The following is an 18,536-nucleotide window of genomic DNA, read 5'->3' on the forward strand; positions in this document are numbered from 1 at the left end:
TGTATGTTCACTACTGTGGGTACACTTGGATGGGTTAAATGCAGAGCACAAATTCCGAGTATGGGTCACCATACTTGGCCACACACCACTTCCCTTTCCCCTTTCCCTTTCATCCCACTCGTAAAAAACAGATTTAGCATTCATCAAATTAAAACGTCATATTTACGTCAAACGTTAAAACGTCATATTCAGAGTTTGAAATGCAAACTCTGAATATGACGCAAACCTGCAATAATTAAACACGTTAAACAACACAAATGCATGTAATCCCATTTTATTAATCAATGTCCTTCTGCTGCTGACCTTTGATGATCCAGTTCAACCATACTAATAAGCAAAAATGACTTTAGATAAACTAACAATTGTGCTTCATTGTTTTTTTATTGCTGAAGAGTGTTGAACCTTCTTCTCCTGCGTTCTACTGTACAGACGTGAATTTACTTTTCCTTCAGCCTGAGGTTTATTCATTACACTTTTTGGTGTGAAAGGGCTTTTACATTTGATAGAATTAGAACTTCTTGTATTAAAAACAATCAAAACCCTGCTCATATTTTTTAAAAGGAACGCAAAAGTAACGTAAAATTACTTTCCATAAAAAGTAGCTCAGTAACGTAATTAGTTACTTTTTTAGGGAGTAACGCAATATTGTAATGCATTACTTTTAAAAGTATATATATATATATATATATATATATATATATATATATATATATATATATATATATATATATATATATATATATATATATATATATAATTAATTATTATTATTCAAAAAAGGAAAGTGATACTGCCCACAAACTTTTGAACTGTGGTATATTGTTATAAGAGATTTCTATCGACCATTAAGAGTAGCAGGACCTTAGTCACTGAATAAAACCATTTCAATCTCTTCTTGTATTTCTCCCCCCATAGTAAATGTTTCTCTGTCTGAGCTTTGACTGTTCATGACAATATGCATTTAAAAGATACATGTTCACAAGTTATGTTTGAGTTTTGTTGCCTTAAAGCTGGAATACACTACACAATTTTTAAAATTCAGGTTTTAAAATTTGGCATCATACACTTGCTGACTTTGTAATAGCCACCGGGAAAAAAACGGGCCATTATACACTAAACGACTGTAGATCACACATTACCAGACTTAAAGTCCTTCCAATCACAACAAAGTCACGCACAAACATGTTTGATATCCTGCGAGCAGATGGAATCAAAGTTTGAAAAAAAATAAGATTTCATACACATCAAGATTTTCTATGAAATCTGTCAACTCAAATCTGCAGACTGGCTCTGACTTTCATCAACTTCTCCAGACTTTAAATCAGGGGAAAATTGGGGCAAAACTCATGTAGTGTAGTGTAGCCTAGCCATTACCTTCCACGTACTCCATGACCATGCACAGATGTCTGCGGGTCTCGAAGGAGCAGAACATGCTGACCACAAAGGGATTCTCTGCAAATGTCAGGATGTCTCGCTCCACAAACACCTGCTGGATCTGGTTCCGCAGAATCAGGTTTTGTCGGTTGATCTTTTTCATCGCAAAACGTTGCCGAGTTTCTTTATGCCTTACCAGATACACAGCCCTGCAGAAGAGATGGAGAACATAGCACTAGGATGCTTGGGTAATGTTCTAGGAGCTTCCTGACCTTGAAGACACGGAGCACTGTTTCTTGAGAGATTGAGTAAAACAGCTACACAATTTTAGTTTTCACTAAATTAGTTATTAAAGGGATAGTTCACCCAAAAATGAAAATTCTATCATCATTTACTTACCCTCAAGTTGTTCCAGAAGATAATTTGAAGAAAGTTGGTAACCAAACAGTTTCTGGTCACCATTGATTTTCACAGTATATTTTTCCCCAAACAAGGGTAGTCAATGGGAACCTGTAACTGTTCAATTACCAACATTTTTGAAAATGAAAGAAATTCATATAGGTTTGGAACAGCATGAGGGTGAGTAAATAATGACAATTTTGATTTTTGGGAGAACTATCCCTTTTAATTATCAAAATTGCCTCTTTGAAACTAATCAGATCATCACTAGAATCTTTTTAACACGAATGTACTAGTTTGAGTTTCAAAATTATGACACTGCATTTTCAATCATGGCCCTAAACCCACCTACCCCCAGACTGTAACTATCCCTTTAAGGGGTTAGTTCAGCCAAAAATGAAAATTCTGTCATTAATTTCTCACCCTCATGTCGTTCCAAACCCGTAAGACCTTCGTTCATCTTCGGAACACAAATTAAGATATTTTTGATAAAATCCAAGAGCTCTCTGACCCTCCCATGGACAGCAATGCAACTGAAATGTTCCCAGGTCCAGAAACGGCAGAAGACAGTAACTCAATGAGAAGAATTGTTTAATAAATTGTGTTATTGTTTTCTTTGCGCACAAAAAGTACTCTCGTAGCTCTGTAAAATTGAAGTTCGGCCACTGATGTCACATGATCTATTGTACCGATGTCCTTGCGACGTTTCTGGACCTGGGAACATTTCATTGCGGTCTACGGAGGGTCAGAGAGCTCTCGGATTTTATAAAAAAATAATCTTAACTTGTGTTCCGAAGATGAACGAAGGTCTTTCGGGTTTGGAACGACATGAGGGTGAGTAATTAATGACAGAATTTTCATCTTTGGGTGAACTATCCCTTTAAGTAGGTCTCGTTGGCAGCTAGCAACACCATAAAAAAAACTGCCTTTGTGATGGCAATAATAAACCATCCTCTAGTTGCAATCAGTTTTTTTTTTTCCAGTTTTGGACCCTTTTTTGAGAATCAGAAGCTGTATTAAGCTAGAATGATAATTAATGCTGGGTTCTCATTCAAATCACGTTTTGCCAGCTAAAAATGCTCTTATGCCTTTCTATAGTAATCACTTTTTTTTGTTTTTTACCTCTCGTCACGATATTATTAGCTTACCCGTAAGCCCCATTGCTGATGACTTTAATGGTCTCAAAATCACTCTCCAGCGGTTTTCTTCGTAGTGGTGTGGGTAAAGATTTATTCTGCTGTAAACAACAGGAAGAGACGTATCGTTAGTGACATCTTACGAAACCTAGCAAGGCTATTTAATGCTTCAGCTCTTTTTGAGGTGCATTTTGAGGTGAACTGTTTCCTTTTTTAGCACTGCAGCCAGCGAGTCTCTTTCCATCATAAGCAGATGGCAGCTCAGACTCGACTGTGACTTGTGCCCTTGCAGCACAGAGCTTTATAATGATGCCCAGCTTCAAGCTGTCCTTACTGCATACATGCGGAACATTTACAGTCTATTTATGATCAAGGATGGGGTTCCATTTGCGACATTCAATAATAATTAATGAAACTGGTAAATAAACTGAAAAACAGTTCAATATGATAAATTAGTATAATTAATAAATCCTTTTGTTAATAACTAAAGTGGTGTCCAAGAAGTCTGAAAATATGATTTTTTTTCCTCCCCATTAAAAAAAAATATTAAAATCAATGTAAAGTTATGATAACACTTTTTTTAAATTCTTTAAAGTTAAAACTGATTCTGCACCATAATTAAAAAATAAATGCAGTAGTTTCTAGAATACAAAACTCTAATCATCTGAAATGTGCTGTGATTTCAAATTCTAAAGTGATTTATATTATAAAACTAATGTCAAGAACACAAATTATTTGAAAGATTTATTCTGCTGTAAACAACAGGAAGAGACGTATCGTTAGTGACATCTTACGAAACCTAGCAAGGCTATTTAATGCTTCAGCTCTTTTTGAGGTGCATTTACCTCTGCGGATTCTTCAGAATCGACCGTCAGTGTGGGGCCAGAGTCATACTGCTCCTCGAGCTGCACAACTTCTGTCAAAAGAGATGAAGGACACAACAACATGAGCCTAAGAGAAACTCACAGGCTTTCAAAACAAAACCACCACGAGATAAATAACAGATAATCGCACCATCAAGGGGATCTCGGTTGAGTCCGAGCTGGCTGATTATATAGCGGGGAATATCGGTTTTGATGCCCTGGCCGACTTTGGCGTGGCCTTCTGCAGCTTCCAGAAGATGGTAAAATTCCTCAGGGTCAAACTCCTAGGGAAGTGAAAATCAGGAGCACCGTTTTGGGAATGTCAGACCGTTATGGATATTCACTGTGAATCAGTGTAGGTGCAGAATCTCACCAGACACTCCAGCAGTCGTGCGGGTCGTGAGATGATGATGAGGATCTTCTTCACTAGCTGGGTGATTACTGAAACCTCCTCACTCTCTGAGCGCTCCAGAGCCTAAGCGAGACAAACACAATCTGTTATAGGGATACTGCATGACTTGTCTTGATCTACTGAAATAGTGTTGTGTCATGTAGGTGATTGGTATATAACTGTTACTATCACAAGAACTACCAACATCAGTTGCATTGCTTCACTGCTATTCATAAATCCTCGCCTGTGGCCTCATGGGATAGTAAAGTGCCTATTGAACGTGCACTTCAGTATGTCACCAGAAGTAGTAGGTCATCTGCATACTTTTTGCCTGTTGTTTTTCAAATGCTATGAATTCAGATATACTACTTTTTGCGTACTGTTTTTTGCATTCTATGTAGTAAGGAAGGGTTTAATTTTGGACAAAGCGATAGTTAGTGATGCACTGAAATTTTGGTAAACGCAAATATTTGGCCAAACAACAAATTCAAGTCACTAACCAAAACGGTTAGCATTTCTATTTTGCAAAAAAGGAAAACAGAGTTATATTATATAGATTATAAAGTGTAGTGTTATTTTTTTCTAGCTAACTAAAAAGATATGGACACAATGGCGTTACTGAGGTAAATGTTAGGTTTTTAGCTAATAGCTAAATTTTTTGCAATTTTTATAATATTAACATTTATATTTTTAACAATGATAAAGGGGATGAATTTACAGTTGCAGCATCTTGTTCTTCTACAGTTTTAATGGCAGGTGGCAAACCAGGGTAAAAACATTTACTTCTGCCACCTACTGGACTGGAGTGTGAAGTGATGGATGACACGCGTGGGAAAATAGTGATTGCCATGATTTGACTGTTAAAATCGATTAAACATTCCAGATTACAGTTTTAGATTATATTAAATAATGACATAATTTTCATTTTGGGGAGCGCTGTCCCTTTAAGACAAATGACAAGTTGTTAAGACTCACCACTTAGTTTATTATGAAAAATATTAAATCAAACGTTTGGGGTCAGTAAGATTTTTAATGTGTTTTAGAGAAGTCTCTACAGTAAAAGCAGTAATATTGTGAAATATTACGATTCAAAGAGACCTGTTTTCTATTTGAATATTTTGAAAAAGTAATTTATTCCTGTGATGCAAAGCTGAATTTTCAGCATCACTTCTCCAGTCATCAGTGTCAATTAATCCTTCAGAAATAATTTGAATATGCAAATTTGCTGCTCAAGAAACATTTCTTAATATTATCAATGTTAAAAACAGTTGTGTGGTTTCATGCGTGTACACTGTAATACTTATTTTAGGATACTTTGATAAATAGAAAGTTCAAAAGAACACCATTTATTTGAAATATACATTTTTTGTAAATCTTTGCTGCCACTTTTAATTAACTTAATGCAACCATGCTAAACAAAAAAAATTAATTTCTCTTTTAAAAAGGCTATTTAATTAGAGTCAGAGAGAGGGTGGAAAATAATTCAGCATCATACTGTGCTGATCATCAAATAGACAGAAGACGACTGTATCCGTTCTGAACACTGGACAGTATTTGGCGAAGTGACTGGAATGCTATTTCTTGCTTGTGCCGGGGAATCTGCTGGCTTGTGGGATGCGGGAGTGGGAGGTAATGAGCTACTTGTGCTACAGGATCAAATCTTTTCTAGGCGCTCGTGTGAATTTTAATCAACTCTGCATACTCATAGAATCTGGATTTAAGATGCATTAGATGGCAAAATATAAAGACCGAGCAAAACGTTGAGATGTACTCAAATATTATATCCTAAAACAAGCACTGCAAAAGAGCGCATAAAAACATTTTTAATCTATCTTGAGCTGCTGTCTCCTCGCATAAGGAGAAAAGCCGAGTAAACAAAGGATCACGCTCGGTCAGACGACTCCTACGAAAAACTAAAATTACTGCATTTTTATGCATTTGATGAAGCCGAACAAAGTGAGGGAGACATGCTATCAAATCAGCATTAAAGAGCCTCATAGCAAGATAAGATGTGTGACTCATGTTTCGCAGACAGCCAAATGCCACTGCAAGAGGGGTTTGAGGGAAACATGGATGATTCTAACTCGACACGAACCGTCACATCAAAACAATGAACCATTTCCTTTTTAGCACTGCAGCCAGCGAGTCTTTCCATCATAAGCAGATGGCAGCTCAGACTCGACTGTGACTTGTGCCCTTGCAGCACAGAGCTTTATAATGATGCCCAGCTTCAAGCTGTCCTTACTGCATACATGCGGAACATTTACAGTCTATTTATGATCAAGGATGGGGTTCCATTTGCGACATTCGATAATAATTAATGAAACTGGTAAATAAACTGAAAAACAGTTCAATGTGCTAAATTAGTATAATTAATAAATCATTTTGTTAACTAAAGTGGTGTCAAAGAAGTCTGAAAATAACATTATTTTTTTTAATTCTTTAATAAAGTTCAAACTGATTCTGTACCATAATGAAAAAATAAATACAGTAGTTTCTGAAATACAAAACTCTTATCATCTGAAATGTGCTGTGATTTCAAATTCTAAAGTGATTTATATTATAAAACTAATGTCAAGAACACAAATTATTTGAATTTCTGCTGAATAAGAGAGCTACATGAGCCCAAATGTATTTGTACTGTGCCTTTTACACCAGTAGTTTCAGTTTTTTTTTTATTTGTCATTTTTATCAACATTTTAATTGCTAGTATTTTAGATCTGAATGCACAACAAAATGCAACAAGCACTTCCTTCCCCATTAATGGTAAATAACAATTACAATATTGTATGATATGCTAAAACTACTGTAATAATATTTTATGCCATATCACCCAGCCCTATGAGTAACATTTAAATCCAGCAATCATTTCTGCCGTTATACCAGCCATTGTTCACCCTGATCTTTATAAATCAGCAACAGATAGGTCCACCAATAGTTTTAAACATAACGCCAGAGAAAATAAAGCAGCAAAGATTATGCAATCCCAGAAGGGAGCAGAGAGTGACAGAGGAACAGCATAGAGCAGACTGATGTAACCACAAACCAACACAAAACCACAGGATTCGACCAATCAATCACAACAGGTTGATGATTGAACAGTCAGAGCACTTAAACTGCAGCATGACTGCAGCATCAGGGCCCTGTGCTTGGCACCGCTAAGGAAAGTGGGAAACACTTTAATAGCCTCATCTACGAGCACGACATCCACTGCACAGCAGCGATCTGACAGCGCGCTGAGTCTTGCTTGAGGTTGTCTGAACACTACATACAGGGTGGGCGTAAGAGTTGCTATGGAAACTAACACCCTGTAGTTGCAAAGATGAGCATGGAACTTGAACGGGGAGACCTATATTTCTAATTAAACCCTCTGCTGCAGGGTACGCACACATTTTTACACGAAACGACATGCGTGCAAATGCTCACATGTATGCAAATGCACATGCACGCAGCTCGAGGTTGCTCTTTCTTTCTGGGTGTAAAAAATCTGAAAGTATTTATATAGTAAAAACACCCTGGGGGAAGAGGTGGATTTCACACTTAGGGGAAATGGTCACAGTTTCTTTTGAGAATATGTGACGCTTCTGGCCCCTTAAAATGTGGCGAGCACTTTGTAACATGAGAACACAGTCATGTAATCGCAGAAAACTGGATGGGAGCTCTCAAATAGGCCTGACTTACACAAATTAACTGCTTGTCTTCTAACTCCGATATTGCTTGTGCGCGTTCGCGAACTATCCGTGCTTTAAAAGTAGAAATTATTTCTCTTTGCTCCTGGATTAAACTTTGTCAAAAGTTATCAACCATTCAGAATACAATAGATCCACGCCTGATGTAAATGCTACAGGAAATTTTATTGGCTGTAAGTGAAATGCATCAGAAAGTCAATCAAAGATGGAACTTTAATTACTTTACAATGCAAGTTTATGCTAGAAATGTTTCGGAATGGGATATTTGTATGATTTGTACATATAAATATCCTAGTCTGTATAACTGCATCACTGCAATGTACAGACATTAGGTCAAAGCCATCCATTTATCAACATCATAAATGGCTCTTTAAAAATTCTGTGTTGTCATATTTTGAATACCTCAACTAAATTGACGTAATTTGTTTTTTAATTTTATTACTGACTGTGTACTTGTCTTTTTTTGTAAATTCAATTCAGTTTGAAATCAAATTTGAAATCATGTTTCCTTGTCCTGTAAGCTTTTGCAACACGGTGACCCTATTTTAAAGACACAAATACACAGAATGAGCAAATGTTTAAGACTGAGATTATTATAATGGTAATTGATCAATGTTTATATGCATGTAAATAAAAGCTTATGAAAATCTGTTCATCAAATAAAGCGAACATGTCTTTTTAGAAGATTTGGATTAAACCACACAAAGCTTTAAATAATGATTGCCTTAAAAAAAAATGGATGGACAAAAAAAAAAGTATATATTAAAATATCTATATGACAGTATACAGTATGTGGCAGTTTTGCCAATGCTATAAAAAATTATTGAAGTCGTCATGAAATAAAAAATGACCCTACTTACTTTTATAGTGCACATTACCATGTGGTGAACAATTAAACCATGCAAGTCAACACACCAAAAAAAAAAAAAAAAATTTGTCTGCTGTCATAATCTTTCATCAAAAACTGAAAATTCGCTTCGGCTCTGGAATGGTGTTCTCGCTCTGATGACGTCAGTTTGAAGGCTTGGGGAGAATCCTCTTGTTAAGTCGTGATGTAAGGACTGCAGTTTCTGGGTCAATGCCTCTACTTATTTCATTTAAGAATACCATCTCAACAGCCATTTATGAGCACTATTTAATTATTTAATGCTACATATTTAAGCTAAGCATATAAAAATGTGTTGTGCACACTACAGTCTCCATATTCACAGTGTCTCAGACACTAATATTTTAGCTGAAACACTGTCAGGCCATCTGGGTTTTCAGTATGGAGATAAAGGTTAGCATTGTAATTTTTCAGTATAACATGACATCGTGGGTGTATATTAGCACAGTTTGTTGTTTTCTTGGGGCGTCTGGCAGAGCGTTAGGACCCAGAAGCGGTGAAGCGTGATGTCAGACGTAACAAGCAGATATTCTTAACCACTTAAGTGTGAATCTGCTAAGAGCAAGAGGTGGAGAGTATGTGTGCCACAATAAAAACTCAATATTCTGTTTCACTTGAAAATGCATCACAACACTGAAGTCCGTTGCAACTTCCAGTTCATGGGGACCTTAATATTGATATTTTTCAAAGTGTTGAAGTTAGAAATACCTGTATCATGACCACTAATTCACGTAGCCTACTTTGTTATGTTAAAAGTGGGTTTTGTTCAAAGCAGCTATTATCCACAGATCTTTTATATGAATGGATTTTTTTTGGTAAATCTTTAAATATCGCCGGCTAAAAAGTAACTAGTACTCCGAGTAGTTTTTGAGAAGAGTAATTTGTACTTTTACTTAAGTACGGTTTTGACACCAGTACTTCTACCTGTAATTGAGTATTATTTCAGCAATGTAACAGTACTTGTACTTAAGTACAAATTTTCAGTACTCTTTCCACCACTGCCTATTATACACCCGGCGCAATACGGCGCAAGTATCTTGCTAGTTTTAGCACTACAGTTACCACTTTCCTGTCCTGTGCCATGTTGTTTAAATAGCAAATGCATTTGTTCAAGGGTGTGCAGGTCTGAAAACGAGGTGTGTTCAGGCACATTGTTGGCACGTTGCTATTTTGAGGCAGCTGAAATAGACTGAACTGAACTGAAACCTGGTCTAAATTTTTTTTTTGTTATTTAAAGAGCGCGTTAGTAATATGCACCTATAGGCAGGTTCAAACCACGCGTACACTGCTTATTACACACAGGAGCACACAAACATGCCAAATATTAAAAAATTAAAGGATTACAATGTAAAAGAATATTATTGTGTAGGCTACATAAATATAAAAATGCCTACATGTCATAATGGATAGTCATTGCGTGTATCCGAATTAGGCTACCTATTTCCTCGCGCATAAGCAGATCCGTTTCCTCTCTGGAGACGGGTTCAGTCTTTCCGCCTTACAATTCCGCCGTTTAAATAGTGAATCCGCCAAGGCGTGAGCACAACTCACTCTTAAAGGGAATGGGAGATGAGACTCTGATTGGTTTATTGCACGTTATGCCCAAAAACACACCCATTACTCTTTAAGAGAATAGGGACAACCCTTCTAGACCAGGTGCGCTGACTGTTTTTCCTGTCTTTAAACTAGCAAAAATTTGATTATTTGTGACATTTACCGGCAATTTCTGGGTTAAAGGTTTTTCGAAGTAAAAGTCATTGCACACCGAGTCCGAGATTTTTGCACGTTAAAAAGTAAATACGACTTCACGTTATGTCAATCACGTTTATACACTTTCGTCCATCAAAAGAATTCGTATCGGGTTTGATTTTCTGCATTTTTCGCATTCGTAGCAAGCATTTTGAAAGGTGTTTTGACAATTCAGAGCCACTGTAAAAGCAAAAGCCAAAATCCAGAATGGCATCTGACAAGTTGATCCACTCGCAGCACAAAGCACTGTTCTTACACACCGAGTTCACAGAAATTGGTGCTTTTCTTTTTAGTATGTGGCTCCAGTATCACAAGCAAAGCATCAAACTGAGCCACTGACATCCTGAAGTAAACTTTGAATCCCCCGTGATAATCCCACAGCTGCTTAATAAGGAGGTTGAACTCCTTTCCTCTCTATATCTCAGGATTGGATTGACCCAATACTCCTCTTGCATTCTCTCTTTTTAAGAGGAAAGACGACAACAAAATCATCCTCACTGCTAGAAGACTCCATTTTGTATTGTTTTATAAATTTTTTCGCAGCAGATTAATTAATATGTGTCGGACTCAGTGTACAAGGTTTCTGTGTATGACATTATTAGGATGATGTACATGAAAAAAAGCATACTTTTTTCAGTGCATAAATATCACATTCTTTGACTGACTAGGGCTGAACAATAATGGTTAAACGAAGAGATAATCCCAATTATTTTGCTCAAAAGTATAACCATGATTACTAAAAAAAAAATATTTTTTTTATATTTTAACAGAAGCACTTTCACATAAGCGCAAATAAAGAGATTTCAGCTTGCAGATTTCTGCAAACGACCGTGCAAAAGAAAACAGGCTGTATTACACTTCTTTGAGCAGAATATAATCAATAGAATCACTAACCTCCAACTTGCATGTTTGCTGGTGTTTTTAGCTCATTAGCGCTTTTACCACAATGTAGAGAGAGCGCACACACATGGTTGCCAGGTTGGGAATACAAGAAAGTACATTTGTAGTACATTCTTATTTTTGTGCTAAATAAAATTGTAAAAGTTATATGCTATAAATACACTGATTATGAGTATATTTCTACTTCAGTGCAATTGCAAAAGCATACTAAATACAACTTATATTTAAATTGATTTTTAGTGCACTGAAAAAGTATACTATAGAATAAAATATACAGAGGACTTTTACTACTATATTTCTTATACACCCTGTATTACGTCATATGCCAATGGCTTGCATGTATGATAGTTAGTGGAAGTGAGAGAAAATAGTTTATAACATTTTAAATAGATTTTTTTCTTACAAAAACGCATTGATTTGCTACACAGGGTTCGTACATAAACTGCAAAATTAAATTCCAGGACTTGCAAGGACTTTAAGCACTACATTTTTCATTTTCAAGGACTAAAATCAGAGATCACAATATCGTTATTTTCTTTCAAATTCTAATAAATACACTAATAAAACAAAATGGTATAAATAAAGTGCAGCATATGTAAAGCATGCAATGGCTGTGGCAACTTGAAAGGATACTATGGCAAAGTTATCGCTTTCCTCATTCAAAGTAATTTTTTTATGAATATATGATTGACATGGAAAGTTATGGGCTATATCATGCTCATAGACACTAGGGGTGTGACAACACACTTAGCTCACGAGATGAGACAATGCAGATACTTGGTTTACTAGAACAAGACAGTTTTTTAATACTATTTTTAAGAAATTTTCAAATGACAAAACATTTGTCTTTTAATCACAAAATTCAAAACAATAGTTGTAGTTGTATTTTGAAACATCAGACGAGACCGATCCAAATCCGATATTGTGTCTATTCTGTGTTATTGTTGAGCCCCACGAAAGGCACAAAAACATTAAAAAGCACCATAACGTTTTGGTGCACTATATTTCAAGTGTTCTGAAGCTGTTCCATAGTTTAATCTGAGGTACAGATGAATATTTAAGTGGTTAAATTCAAGTTCAGGTAAACTCTTCTCTCTGCTGCGGCTGTCTGTCATCCTCCATTCAGCATTCAAACTGCGTGTTGTGTTCGGTTACTACAGTCAAACTCTCTTCAAGAGCACAAAATAACAGGTTTAAAACTGTTAAAAGAAAAGGCTCAAACTAACTTAATACACTACGCATTAATATCTTTTCCCTTTGTACTTTTCTATGCGGAGTGCTGCGCAGCCTGCACGCTATGACTCCGTGTCGCTTCAAGCGCATCATTCTGCACTTTTTGCCGCTCTGTTTTGGAGCCTTTCATATTATAACACTTTTGCGCAAAGAAAGATTGTTAATACTCTTTCTTGTTCTGTCCTATCAATCATATGTTGCTGCCTTCATTACTGTGCTATAGATTTAAAAGAAATGTCTTTTAATTTTATAGTATACATTTATATATAAATGTATTTGCTTTTTTCATAAATGTATTTTACAACAATACAAAGAGCAATGTGTAACATTTTACCAGATTTAGTCGTACACATTCACTTTTATTTGTAAATAAAAATGCTTCACTACATTTTATAAAATTGTGCACCCATGATTTTTCTAGAGTAGCCTATCTTTTGCTGCTAAATTATCCACTAACCTAGTTTATAATAGTATTTTTGTCATAGATTGATTATATATATTTTTTTCACAAAAAAATATATATAACACAAAAATGAGTGATGATCGGGGCAACACAGAGAAGTATAGAAAATCTACATTGATTTAAAAATAAAAAACTGCGCTGGTATTGGATTGGATCGGTATTGGCAGATACTCAATTTTCGGTATCGGATCGGTTCTGAAAAAATGGTATCCCTAATCAAAACCAAGTAATAATAATCGCATTTTATTGAACAATTCTTTTAAAATACACAATGTAATATGCTTATACGCAGTGTTGGGGAAGCTACTCTGAAACTGTAGTTTGACAAGCTACAAGCTACTCGTAAGTTAAAGTAGTTAAACTACAGTCAAGCTACCCTTTTGGAAAAGTAGTTAGCTACACTACAAGTTACTATCAAAAAGTAGCTAGCTACATTGAAACTACTTTAGATTTTTTTGAACAACGTATATTATAAATAACTGAATAAGTGTCTGAGGAATGTTTTAAGTAAAATATTTAGTGTTTAAAACAATGCAATACAATTATGATTTCAAAGAGTATTGTTTTATTACACACAACACTCAAATATCTCAGACTGTTACAAAAAGTGTAACCTTTACTTGTCGTTTCTTTGAGAGACATGAACTTGGACAAATAAGGCCATGGGTAATTAACGTTAGTTGTTTCTCCATCCTCCAAATCTGCCGCCACGTCTTGCTCCATCATGGATAATATGGGTGTGTCAACCCACTTCTGTACGTCAGTGAACTGTTAGCCGCAAGATGCGTGATTAAACAACAGGTGGCGGTAATGGCAAAAAATGAGTTTGTAATCAAACAAGAAGAATATCCTTGCATCGCGCTGATTCGCGCAGGCTCGACAAAACGCAATGTAGCTTTTGCTCGTTCTACACCGCTACTTGCTGCAAAAAGTAGTTATACATAATATGAATATAACTAACTTAAATACATTATGTATTATAACAAATACCTGCAGAGGGTGCCAACGGACTGGTGATGTTTAATTTTACAGCGTGATTCAATGACGTTTAAATCTATGTATATTTTAATATTTGGCTTACTTTTCAAGTACCTTTTCATAAATATGGCTGTTTTCAAGGGTTTTCCAGAACTTAAATTTGAAAATGTCAAATTCAAATACTTAAAGCACCTTGTATGAACCCTGGCTACAGGTCGTTATTCACCCTATATGACTGTCAATCCTAAATACTTATCAAGTGAATGTAGCTACTGTGTCACTGTAATACGTTTTTAGTTTTTATGTACATGGGTCACCCCCGTATGCAGGTACCACATGTGAGAGCTTGTGGAATTCCTACCAGGGGTGTATTCCAGAAAGCACGGTTAACTTACCGTCAGCTAAACCCTGAACTTTCGGTTAATTAACCCCAAACCTTGCTTACTAGAGGTATGTGGTTCCAAAAACACATCCAGGAGTAAGTTCATTCTACTCAAAGAGTATGTTCCTGGTTAAGACTCAAGACATTCTCAAAAGATGAGAATCACGTGTGCTCTGATAGCGCTCAAGTGAACTAACCCTGGAACATAACCTGCTCCGGAGCAGGTTATCTTCAGAGAGCAAGTTGCTATGGTTACTTCCATACCGTGAAAGTTACCTACGATTTTGGAACCGAAAGCTGATGTCATCCGCTTGCTTATCCTCAAACATACCCGGGTGTGTCACATAACCTGCTTTTTGGAGTACCCCCCAGGCCACTTCTCCAGCATCAACAAAGTCTCATACCCAAACAATTGCCTGGATTCACTGACCTGGAAAGATCTTTTCAGAAACTCCTGCCTCACCTCATGCAGCATTTTTTCCAGTTTATCCTGCAGCTCTATGAAGTACAGAGATGTGATCAGGCCCTTCTGGGATTTATCCAGACAGTCCCTGGCCAACTCCACCAACTGGTGCTGGATAAATCCCAAGACGCCATCTCCCAGTGGTAGGGTGCTGTCTGGGGAAAACTGCCTGATGACTTCCAGCAAATGCTCCTCCATCTGAGCGGTGGCCTGCACAGCAGAGAGAACTTTAGGCGTCTCAGATTTGTAGAGTAAAAACTGGAAATAATCTGCTGGCGATACATACCTTTGGAAAGCGCTCCTTATAGACATGATTCATCATTATAATTTCATTATCAAAGGAACTGCCAGTTCGTCCAGGGCTAAAACAAGGAGAAAAACAGATGACAACTAATGATGTACTGGACCGAAAAAAAAAAACGAACCCGAAAATAAATGTTTTAAGGAACACTCCACTTTCCTCATTTTCCAACTCCCCAAGAGTTAAACAGTTGAGTTTTACCGTTTTCGAATCCATTCAGCCGATCTCCGGGTCTGGCATTAACACTTTTAGCGTATCTTAGCATAGATTATTGAATCTGATTAGACCGTTAGCATCTCGCTCAAAAATGACCAAAGTGACCAAAGGAACTTTGCAATGATATTACGCAGCACCTGAAAGTAGTCCCCAGCTATATCATAACTAGTTACCTGGCTGGGGACTACTTTCAGGCGCTGCATAATATCATTGCGCTTGCTGCACCCATGCTATGGCAGCAAAGTTCATTGATTATTACGCCGGAATGAGAGTATCCATATCGGTCTAGAAAATCGCAACTTTTCATTTTCCGTCAGTCTTAGTACACGATGTAACTACAGAAAAGTCAAGTTTTAAATAGGAAAAATATCGAACAGCTTTGGTCCTTTTTGAGCGAGATGCTAGCGGTCTAATAAGATTCAATGATCTATGCTAAGCTACGCTAAAAGTGCTACTGCCAGACCCGGAGATCGGCTGAATGGATTCGAAAACTTTTTTAACTCTTGGGGAGTTGGAAAATGAGCCTATTTTCAAAAAAGTGGGAGTGTTCCTTTAATAATCAATAATCAAATAAAAACTGAGTTGTACAAATATTTAAATTGCACATAAGGCAGTTTGTGTCAAATTTTTAATAACAGAATTATGGTTCTACTCCAATTCATGACTATAAGCATACATTAAATAATGAAGACAACAGGTTAAATAAAAATACAATGAATCTGTAATATAATGCAACATACATTCTGATGTTCATTAATGTTTTGTTCTTGCTACAACTAGTAATAAAGAGGAAGATATGAATAGCTGCCGCTTGAACTGAGACGCACGCTACAGCGATCTGTCACACCATATTAAAGAGTGCCAAACCTCCATTTATTGTTTGTATTTTGTGATAAATATTTTGTGGCATTTCATATTAAAAGCAAAGCACAAAGCTTATTGTTATTATTGGATAGCAGACACTACAAATAATGTTTAGTGATGTTCACGCATCAACAGAAAACAGCATAGACTAAAAGATGGCTCTTGAGATTTAAGAATCCATATCAGTATCGATTAAAAGCAAGAAATCCATATTGTTAATTCAGGACTAGCATTTGCACAACTGACATGTTTACAGTTTATTCACATTGTGTCACAAATAGACACTGGCATGATCAAAATGCGCCATCAGAGAAATGCTAATTAAACGTTTCTGTTACTTTTAATGATTTTGGCACTTCAAAACTATTTTGGCTCAAAACCAAAAATGGCTGTTTTGGAAGAAAATATGCCATTGCATCACTAATGAAAACTGCCATTATGTAGACTGCTGATTAAAGACTTTACTGCCAAACATACCCACTATCCTCTCATTTCAAAATCCAAGTGAGCAGTGTTTTGTTTGTGCAAGCACCCTGTTTGAAGCGTAAAGCATTGTGGGTGGACATCTAAACCTCTGAATCCTGCAGAGATGTGGGCTAAAAGTGAGGCGTTACACTGCAGTCTGTAGACTCGCTCAGAATAGGCGTCATAAAACAAAAAACCCTCATCAGATTTTAGTTTCTACTTCAGATTCTTCCTCCTGCATATTAACTGGCCAGATGCAAATTTCAAACCCCAGTGTTCAATTATACCATAGTGAAAGCTGTCTCTTCTCTGACTCAGCCTCAAGGGAGGTTCTTTTGCAAAACAAAAACGCTCCTTTTGTTTTGTTTTGATGGGGATAGCCTTGATATTCCTAGTCAGGATATTCCTAGTCAGGAGTCCACTCATCTGACAACAAGTCTGGCAACAAACAGCACTGAAAGAGATTGTTCACCCAAAAATCATCCCATATGACTTTCTTTATGGTTGTTCTTTTTGATACGGTTACACTGAATGGGGGATTTAGGCTTTCATGCTACAAAAAAGGGTACAAAGGCACCAAAGAAATATCAAAAAGTGCTCTTTAAAAAAGGCATTTCACCCAAAAAAGAAAATTCTGTCATTATTCATTCATCCTCAAGCTGTTCTTTCTTCTGCTAATCACAAAACCAAGCAGTTTTTGGATACCATTGACTTCCATAGTATTTTTTTCCATAATATAGAATATGGAAGTCTATGGGGATCAACAAATGTTTGGTTACCAGCATTCTTTAAAATACACTATATTGCCAAAAGGGATATACAGGACCCTTTTCTATTCTAACATGACAGTGGTGATGAGTTTTTGGCTCAAGGTCTGCATTTAAAGTCACACCAGAGGTGTTCATCTGTGATCAGGACTTGGCTTTCTGCAGACCAGTCAAGTTCTTCCACACTGACTGAATCAATCATGTGTTTTTGAACCGTGTCTTATACACAGAGGCACTGTCATGTTAGAATAAAAAAGGGTCCTGTCCAAACTGTTGCTTTAAAATTAGAAGCACACAATTCCGTAGAATATCATTATATGCTTTAACATTAAGATTTGTACTCATAGAAATTACTAAAGTAGTCAAACCTGTTCATTAGAAGGGGGTGACCCAATACTTTTGGCAATATAGTGTATATTCTTTAGTCTTCAACAGAAGAAAGGAACGCATACAGGTTTGGAACAACTTGAGGGTGAGTAAATGATAGAATTTTAATTTTTGGGTGAACTATCCCTTTAAAAAAATATGTATTCCAAGTTTTCAGAAGTCACACAATAGCTTTCAAATTCAAATGGAGTCAAAAAGTTGAACCAAATCAGCGCAACTAAAATATCTTCTTAAATTTGGAATATCTTACACCAAAAGTTCTTATATATTGGAAATGCATGGAAAAGAACATGGAAAAGTATTTACATTACGCAAAAAAAGTCATTTGGGTTTTGAACACCACAAATTATGAGAAAACTTCTAGGTGAAATTTTCCTTTAGTATTACATATAAAATAAATTTACTATACACATTACAGCCATTGCATTTTATTTCATTATTTGCCATTTCACTAATATTATCAATATTAGATGACAATAATGGTGTCAGGAAATGATGCAAGCCAGACTTAGACTCTAATTTCCCCCATAAACTGGTCTAGGTCACTGCACTGATATAGTAAATGCAGATATAATAAACTCTAAATCAGGTCAAGAAATTATTAAACCCTAATAGCCATATTAATGAAAT

General features: G+C 36.2%; 1 protein-coding gene across 2 annotated transcripts in view; it reads right to left on the reverse strand.

Moving 5' to 3' along the window:
* LOC306857186 (microtubule-associated serine/threonine-protein kinase 3-like) overlaps positions 1-18,536 on the reverse strand; it is a 52,747-nt gene that overhangs the window by 20,316 nt on the left and 13,895 nt on the right. For both annotated transcript variants that reach the window (XM_079396973.1, XM_079396974.1), the window contains 7 exons: positions 15,193-15,268; positions 14,907-15,116; positions 4,146-4,247; positions 3,924-4,056; positions 3,755-3,825; positions 2,922-3,010; positions 1,375-1,583 (listed from right to left, as the gene is read on the reverse strand). In XM_079396973.1, coding sequence (XP_079253099.1) covers positions 1,375-1,583; positions 2,922-3,010; positions 3,755-3,825; positions 3,924-4,056; positions 4,146-4,247; positions 14,907-15,116; positions 15,193-15,268 — 890 coding nt within the window. The remainder of the gene's footprint in view (positions 1-1,374; positions 1,584-2,921; positions 3,011-3,754; positions 3,826-3,923; positions 4,057-4,145; positions 4,248-14,906; positions 15,117-15,192; positions 15,269-18,536) is intronic.

The sequence above is a fragment of the Barbus barbus genome, assembly GCF_936440315.1.
Source record: "Barbus barbus genome assembly, chromosome: 37".
Classification (NCBI taxonomy): Eukaryota; Metazoa; Chordata; class Actinopteri; order Cypriniformes; family Cyprinidae; genus Barbus; species Barbus barbus.